Below are 9,203 nucleotides of genomic sequence, written 5' to 3'. Positions count from 1 at the left end.
AGCGAGACACGCGATCAGGCACACACACACACACACACACACACACACACACACACACACACACACACACACACACACACACACACACACAAACAGAAATGCACGACTGGTATGAACAGCCAGGCGCGCGATCAGGCACGATTGGTGTGTTCCCGGTGTTACAGCACTACGCACAACAATAAAGCTTGACAGGCCTGGTGCACCTTTTTACGGTTGCCTAACTATGACTGGACAATTGCTATTGAGGGGGCTTGTTTAACTAATGGTCAATTCCCAGCTGACAAACGTGCCAATTAAATACATTTAGCTTTCACCAGTTTCATGGCACACTATTTGTGTGTGAAGAACATGTAGCTGTTGTCTATTAATACCCAGGACCTTAATTGGGTATTGTTTTGTACAAAAGTTTTTTTCTTTTCCTGGAAGCAACATGGAAGTCCATTAGGCGAATTCAGAAAGTGGAGTATACTGTATTACGTCAGATAACGGTCACACACAGTCACAGGAGGGAAAAAAGCAAGTGGAAGTTACCATCAGGGTCTTGATCACTAAGGCAAAAACAACACACATGATTTTTAGCAGTCTTGCCATCAGCGCTGTGCTCTTCAGTCTTAACCACATATGCTGCTGTTTAAATACAGCAAACAGTTGGTTGGGTTGATACCAGTCATCTTGATGAATGACAATGTGACTGGGCATTTACCACAGTTTATTTACCATATATTATGATGTAACATCTTGTAAAAAGCACACACATGTAGATATATGAGTGCACAATCAGATAATTCATCAAAGAACACATTTCCAAAACAAAAACCATTAACTAGAGTGATTTAAATGGATGGTGAAAAGTAAATACCCGCACATCCCAGTGCACCGAGAGCTGTTATTTATTTTTCATCTGTTTATTTCTTAGCTCGATTAAATTAATTATACATCCTAAATCATTTAGGAAATCAAAGGTCACCATGTAAATTATACTTACTGCCGGCAAGATGTGTAGGCTGTACATTTTATATGACAATCACTGTCTGTTGTTTTCTGACTTGTTTCTCTCATCCTGGGTAATTTCATTTGGGTGGCTCATCTCTCGAGATGAGAAGCGCCACGGGGACGTGAGTTAGAGAGAGACACCTCTGACTGACAGGGTGATCAGAAAAAAGCAGCAGAAAACCTTTGAGCTTGGCTGAGCTTTCATTTGTTCTGCTACTCAATTGCTCATCATGCTGTTCCCCTGCTCTGTTAATAGCATTTTGCATTTGATTACCTTACCTGACGCAGCGGAGGGGTGCCCAGATAAGGATCAGTCGAGGAAATATGTTTTAATAAGATTAACAAATCATTAAATTATTAGCCTTAAGAGGCAGAGCAGAATGTGGAAACAATGCTGCTGCTCAGCCTCCTTTGCCTATTGAGGACATTGCGGGTCAGGTGGGTCAGAAGCTCAGTAATCAATACTGCTGCACCCTTTTATTTTCACTGAGAACTATTTTCATTTTCATTACCCTGGGTCCAAGATGCTCTGCAGTAGATTAATTGTCTCCTTTGCTTCTTTACCAGTCCCAGTTCCCTCCCACGCAGCCTTGTGTTTCATCGGTCCCATGATTCTGTGCAACAGACATACAGTAGTTTGAACACAGAGCCTCACAGTGGGCGCAGCTCACTGGTGGAGGGAGTGGGTCTGGGGGCAAGGCAGCGCAGGCTCGGAGGGGAGGGGAGCCATGAGGCCGGGGTGGTACTTGGCTTGCCTGGGACCTCCCAGTGCCTGAGTTGGGGGCTCCATGCCCATGTTGAGGTGCAGCGACAGGTGGGCATGGCAGTAATCCAGAACCGACTGCTCACACCTGTACAACGTCAGAGCACTCAGCTGCCGCCGTATCTAGACAGAAAACAGAAAACAGGATAGGCAAGGGAGAGAAAAAGAGAACCATGTGTAAGTTTTCTAAATCAGCCAAAAAAAGGCTTCATTTCAACATTCACAACACACAGCTCTCGGAATATTTGGAATTGGCTTAATTTACATCATGAAGTCGTGGCACATCGCTGTCATTAATGCAGCCTTGGCAGCTGATACAGTGCGCGCTCCAAGACCTGAAATCTGTGGGGCTCAAACACCCACTTTCAGCTGGAGTGATTTATATGCAAGATGAAAGCCTTAAGCAAGAGTGCACACATATTTTTTGCCCTCTTTTAAATGGAGTCAAGACTCCATTTAGAAGAGAGTGCTTATTACATTACAAGCACTTTGCTGATTCAAAGACCCCTCTTAGTTTTCCGTGTTAGTGTGGTCTGAATGTTGTCAATTAAATGGAAAAATGCTGCATCATGGCCTGATATTAATATCATAATGCCTATTATTGCTTGCACACAAAATATGAATGCACTCATATATCTTGAAATGCACAAAGCAACATAATACAGTGTATAGAAACATCTATATTACAGTATGTCAGACAATGCATCACTTACATGCACTACGTTCACCTCCACATAGAGATATACACTGCCATTCAGAAGTTTGGAATCACCTGTTATATTAGTAGTATATTATATTATAGTGCTAAACCCAGACCAACCTACTATTTCCATTGTGACATAGCTTTGCTAAAGCAACACGTTGCCTGTTGATTCCAGCTAGTTATAGCCATTATTGTGCACTTGACACACTTGCCTGTTCCTATTTAAATCTGCACACATTTTGATGCTAATCTTCCAGTTTCTTTATCCAGCAACTGCTGGTTTCTTGTATTCTGATTGAACTGTTGCTCAGAGGGATCTTTGTCTCTTTCTGCCCTTTCAGTTGCCAGTCTGGTTGAACCATTGTACAGCGTACTGTTCGCCATGAACAGAACATGACTTTTTTGCAAACCCTTTATATAAAATAACATCTATTTGTAAAGGATTCTACAACCTAAAAGCACCAAAGACCATTCAAAAATATAGAGCAGTCCTCTCATCCAGCCATCTGACATCTGCCATTCTGCATTTTATTATATATCATACATCTTATAATGAATTATTCCCATTTTCAAACACTGCATATTCAACTTAATGAACATCAACAACACAAGTGCCTGCTTGAAACATCACTATAATATAATTGTAAAATATGTTGGATTAGATTATTGTGTTGAATCACAAAAGCTGATTTCATGCAGAAATGACTTTAAGATTTCTGTTTTCTCTGTGTATAGTTAGGTCAAGTTTCACAGCGGAGTGACCATTCAGAGAGCCTTAAATTTAAAATCACAGCTCATTAAAAGGTTATGTTTTCCTTACTGGAAAAAAGATATGGCTCTGTTTGCTCTCTGCTTTAACAGGAAGATTAGTTATAAACACTCTATTGTCTAATTCAAAAGCTGAACTTTGCACACTGCTTCAGAGGCCTTAATAAAAAAAACGTCAACAATGTTCAAATGCAAAATGAGCTAAGGAGGGGGGGTTGAATCTGGGAGTTCTCTGTACAAACTGTCAAGGGGAAAGGCTACATTGTGGACTTGTTTTCTCCAATTATTGCAATTGAAAGAGTCAAACCTGTAAGTGCAGTCAATATAAATTTGGTTTGTTGACTGGTTGAACCGATAGCCCTCTCTCTCTCTCTCTCTCTCTCTCTCTCTCTCTCTCTCGCTGTGTGTACAGCAGTTGGCAGAGCACTTGCAACCTTGGTCTCTTCAACATCTCTTGCCTCCTCTGTTGTGTTTTCCACATTGCCAGTTTATCCCAGCTGAAATCCAAAGACGCCATAAAATGAACTGAGCTGCAGTTACTGAGACAATAAAAGGCGTTTTTGCGTTCCCTCTACAGACCTGTCAATACATAAATAAATGCACCTTTTAAAAAAAGGTATGGCGCTATTATTATATAGGTCTCCTCACTATAAACACAGGATGAATAGTCCAGACGGCATCAAATAGAAAGCTTATGACCTCTTAAACTAAAATGAGGACTCATATAGCCTTTGTTTAGGACTGAAATAGCATTTAGGGTTTTTGAAGGATTTGTGTCGTTCATAATAGTCAGACGAGATTTTGAATTTCAGTTGTTAATTATTTCACAATTAACAACGGAAATTCAAAACTTTGAGAGTTGTGCCAGGTTATTTCTGCTGTGCTTTAAACATTATACAGTATATATCTGCTTATACCATCAGTGTGCAGATTCATGTACACCTCAGAGAACCTGATACAACTAGCTGCTAATTTTTTATCATTATGTTTAGTCTGCGGCAAATGCATCAGTGTCAAAGTTTTTGTCTCTGTTTGCAATTTGCTGTTTGAAAGATCTTTTTAGACTACGGCAGAGGATCCAAATTGTGCCAATTATAAAACAAATTTTTCTGCTCGGCCAGGAGGTATAGTGTGATGGAGGTATAGTGTGGGGTCTAGCCCCCCCACCCCACCCCAATCCATTGGGCTAGAGTGCTGTCAATCTGACAAATTTGATTTCCATTGGCTCAGAGTCACTTTGCTGCCTGTTCTACCAATTGCTGCCTTTGGTAAATAGATATATACTTGAAATGTTGAGGCCAGTTTAGAAGTAGAACATATTGAACTCACTGCAGAGCACTTGTTGCTGTAAGAAATAAATTCTGTATTGCACTTTATTTCTGTTTTGATACCTATTATCTGAAAACTGTGTACAGCAAGATTTTCTGTGTTGAGGTTTGAGGCAAGTTTATTGTAAGTGTATTGCACCTCATTTTTATACGGTTCTGTGAAGAAAAAAAACTTCCCAGCCCTTGTCATATGACAGGTTTTTTTTTCCTTATGAGCCCATAGTAAATGTGTATTGTAGGCCTATTGGGATACACAATTTGTTGAAAATAAAAACAAGCGAAATTAATAATGAATGTGATGTGTTTTATTTAGTAAAATTACATTGTGTTGTTCTATCCTATCCAACATTTAACTATATTTCTAAGCAGATTTTCTAGGCTGTATTCTGATAAAATCCCCTGGCCCCCCCAGACTGATTATTGGTTGCCCCTGTGCTAACTCACTTAAAAAATCCTGGAATCGCCCCTGATAATGTGATGTAACACGTGTGGTAATGCACTGAAAACTCATTCCCAAAATAGCATGTATGCAAATGTTGTCTAATGTTTGTCTAACCTATATTTGTATGCTACCAATCAAAAAGCACATTGACATGGAGAGATACACTATCCCTCCTAGCAAGTTTGTTAAAAAAAACAACCACACTGTATGATGACCTTTTTCTGTTTTTTATTGCCTCCTCCACAAACACTTTAGTCAGGTACTGCCTTTTCCAGCACTTTGCTTGAACTGTCACCTACTGTAGCTTACATAAAGTGCACTCTTACTCTGCAATTCACTAAGTTGCAGTCACGTTTTTTATTAATATGGAGCAGCTTACCATGGAATAGACTATAATTTCTATTTCATGGGGTCTTAACTGTAATTTTTTAGTAAGGCTCTCCTCAATATTTTTGCATTGACAGCCGAGGGTGGTATATCTGGAACTTTTCTCTCTTAAATGTCGTAGTATAACTGAAAACTGAAACATTTGAGCCCATATGACTTGCTCCAGATCAGCCCTCTAAAGCCACACTTCATCTAAAATTCATTATATGAATGTGTTCTACTGACACTACAGAGTTGAAGTGACACAGAAACATCACTGAGTTTGTGAATCTTCAACACTCATCATTAAGAATGGGTTGAAGTAGTGAGATGTGAAACGCCAAATGATGGAAACCAGAATACCACACAGTATGAATTGTTCTAATGACATTTGTTGAATGTCCTCTGCTCTGCTGTATATTTTGGAGCGCTCTCCTATATTATATTTAACAACACTAAACAGCCCTGTGTTAAAACAGATGGAGGTGTGTTGCTTCAGCTACCGGTGAGACAATGAAATTTGATCCAGAAAGTCCAGTTTGGGTACGATCTGTGAATTTGAAGGCTTACCAGATGCCATAATACCCTGACACAGGATGTTTAAAAAGTTATCACAGTGGCAGTTATTTTTTTTCTTCCATTGCAACTGAGGTAAACAGTAGAAATAAGATCTTCATGTGACTATGTACAAAGAATATATGTATTTGACAGACTGTCCTCACCTAAAAAAACGACCGTATAGGTTGATTGTGCAAGCAACTCATAAATACCCATATATATGTTTGCTGTTATGCGGCGACCTCTTGTGGCCATAATAATTATCGTGGCAGCAAACAAAGAAGTGAGGTGACAAAGTATAAGAGCAACAAATTCCACAAGGAGACAAATTGGGGTGGTTTATGGGTCAAACAAACACAGGAAACCAAAAAAAAAAGTAAAACCAAAAGTCAATGGTCATTTTTGAAATTACTTGACTGTTACGAACCTTAGTCCGTGATGCAGTTACGTCCTTATTTTAGTAGTCTTACGTGACTAATTTTAAGCCAATCCCTGATGATTACCTAACTCTAAGTAACTTTACTAGTTCCATTTCACAACATTAACTACGTGTTTAAAATGGCGCCCGTTACGTTAATAGAACGGTCACATGTTTAAAACCATGCCATCGCAGCAGTAAATACAACTGTCATATATGTCGTTTTGGGAGTCATTGGAAATCAACCTATTCTGTTGTTTAGGTATAAGGATGTGTAAATATTTGATTGGCCACCACAGCGTTTTTCCGGATGCCATGCCATCTAGCTTTGAGTTAAATGCTAATGCTAGCGTGCTAACATGCTCACAATGACAATGCTAACATGCTAATGTTTAGCAGGTATAATATTTACCGTGTTCATCATCTTAGTTTAGCGTGTTTGCATGCTAACATTAATTAGCAATAAACACAAAGCAGAGCTGACGCTGATGGGAATGTCTCTCTGTAGGTATTTGATCGTAAACATATTGGACAATTAAAGGTTTTGACCTGATGTTGGCAGTAAAGGAAAAGTCAGGGGATCACCAAAGTGATAACAATTTGTTTTGAGGGGAACATGAATGTGTATATTAAATGTCATGGCAATCCATCCAATGGTACGGTAAGATATTTCACTCAAAACCACAAATGTGTAATTTACGGTGGTGTTTGAGTCAGAGGATCACCAAAGTCAGAAGAATTCACTCATTAATATCTGAACCAAATTCTCTTGCAATCAATCCAATAGTGGTTGAGATATTTCAGTTTGGACCAAAGTGATGAACCGACCAACCGACCAACCCAACGACATTTCCATCCATAGAGCCAGGCTATGTGGCTACTAAAGCTAAAAAAAAATGATGAGGACTGACGCAGCACAGACAGGCTGACTAAAGTACCTGTTTGTATATTTGTGGTAGTAAGTTGTTCTAGTTATTAGAAAAACTGCTGTCTAGTAACCAAAAGGTCACCTTTTTGATTTCAACCACATCCTCATGTCTTCCAATTAGCCGACCAATTATCACACCCTCTCCAGCGTTTTTGTAAAAGATTTCAAACAGCTTTTCAACTCAGTGTCAGTCTCCCTGGACAAGGAGGCCCACTAATTTCTTAAATACACAATGTCAAAACAAAGTCAATTAACTCAATGCCAGCTCTCTTCAGAAGTGTGATGAAGTCTCGATGAAGTTGAGAGTCATTAAATTGGAATCAATGTTTTATAGCTTGGCAGTACTGCATGTCTCCCAGGTCAACAAAACACTGTCTTGCATTTTAAACGTGTTCCACTCACACTGAGCAGATGCGGCCTTTTCCCATTTCTCCATGGGTGAGATAAAGTTTAAATATCTGCAATTCTGAGGCAGTAAACTAAAACAGGCTCAGTTTCACGTCCTAGCATAGAAGAAAAGAATAAAAGCCTTTTTGGCCAACTGAGCTGAGTGGGCATTCAGGTTTAATCAGGAATATTGAGGAAACGTTGGCTGTTCTGGTTGGAGCTCTTAGAGATGTGAGTCATTGGCTAGCATAGCTTGGATAGCCGCCAACAGAGCGGCTTAGGGTTGAGCGCTGCATACAGTTGGATTTTGCCTGAGGCATGATCACCATCTTTCCTCAACTTTAATGGCTCAGGAAGTCCTTTTCAATCTAGACACAAGCGGATAAATATAAAATGAATTCAGATCTCTTGATTACAATAGCTATCTAAGAATAGCCTTGTTTCCTCTTGACAAGTGTAAGTCATTATTCAGTGAGTCAGTGGCTACTGGCCAAGGTAATAAAGTGGGCATCTGGCATCAGCCCGATCTTGTCCTCACTTTATGTTAACAGTTTAAACTACATCTCAACCGGTTTACCCTGAAGTGAATTTAAGTGTCCTGTACAAAGGCTGCAACGTGCAAATGTGGAAACTACACTTCAGTTCCAGCTGATGTATTGTATGTGTATACTGTGTAATACATTTGTATTTGAGGCTAATACATCCTATTTCAATTTGATGATACACTTCTTCCTCTCAGCTAGAATGACTCATTGTTTATCGCTGGAAACCTCTAGAGTTTGAAGTGTTAAGAAAATATCTTCTCAATTGGTCTGGGAATTGTTTTAGGCTTCAAGTAGTATCAGCTATTAACATAAACAGTCGGGCTCTTTTTTATTTATAGTTTGTTTCAGTTTAGTTCTTTGGGTGTTGATAACAAAAAGTTACAAAATGTTATTTAAAAAAGAAGAGGATGAATGTAATTGTTAGCCAAAACAAAAATGATAAAATATAAATGACAAAAACATTAAACATAGGGGGAAATTTGGAAGGTTGGAAAAATAAAAGACAGTCGGCCTGATGCAGAGACAGAAATCACAGGAGACATGAGAGTTGTTTTTCAGACAATTTTGAGCCTCAGCAAAACATAAGCACTGAAACCCTCACCCCAGGCAATATGACAAATTATTCACTACCAGTTCTGTCCAAGACTGCAGTGAGTGGTTAAAACATTTCTGTCTAGCACACACATCGTCTAGCTATTCTGATAGATCTTACTACACAGAGATCAATGCAAAAATATTAAGAAGAATAGTAGGCATTTAGGAATATATGCTTATTTCCTTTTTTTCAGTTAAACAATGAGATAAATACCACTCTCATGTCTGTACAGTAAATATGAAGCTAAATGTGAAGCTATTCTGTCCATCTGCTGCTGGCTAGCTAGCTTCATATTTAGCTTAGCACGGAGACTGTAAACACTTACAGATACCTTACAGATTACAGATTACTAGCCTATGACACACCCTCAAAATGGTTGCAGTTGGGTTGCATTTAGGCACCAACTCCA

General features: G+C 39.2%; 1 protein-coding gene across 2 annotated transcripts in view; it reads right to left on the bottom strand.

The window, feature by feature from the left end:
* Positions 1-219: 219 nt before the first annotated feature.
* The window catches only part of LOC116050587 (leucine-rich repeat transmembrane neuronal protein 4), a 57,465-nt gene continuing 48,481 nt past the window's right edge, over positions 220-9,203 (bottom strand). Inside the window, exon 3 of one of the 2 annotated variants that reach the window (XM_035998102.1) lies at positions 220-1,879. In XM_035998102.1, coding sequence (XP_035853995.1) covers positions 1,661-1,879 — 219 coding nt within the window. In that variant the 3' untranslated portion in view covers positions 220-1,660. The remainder of the gene's footprint in view (positions 1,880-9,203) is intronic. The other variant, XM_031300788.2, reaches the window with a different exon arrangement.

This window comes from Sander lucioperca, chromosome 2 (assembly GCF_008315115.2).
Source record: "Sander lucioperca isolate FBNREF2018 chromosome 2, SLUC_FBN_1.2, whole genome shotgun sequence".
NCBI classification, from domain to species: domain Eukaryota; kingdom Metazoa; phylum Chordata; class Actinopteri; order Perciformes; family Percidae; genus Sander; species Sander lucioperca.
The sequence above is the reverse complement of the archived record's forward strand: the minus strand, read 5'-3'. Positions and strand labels throughout refer to the sequence as shown.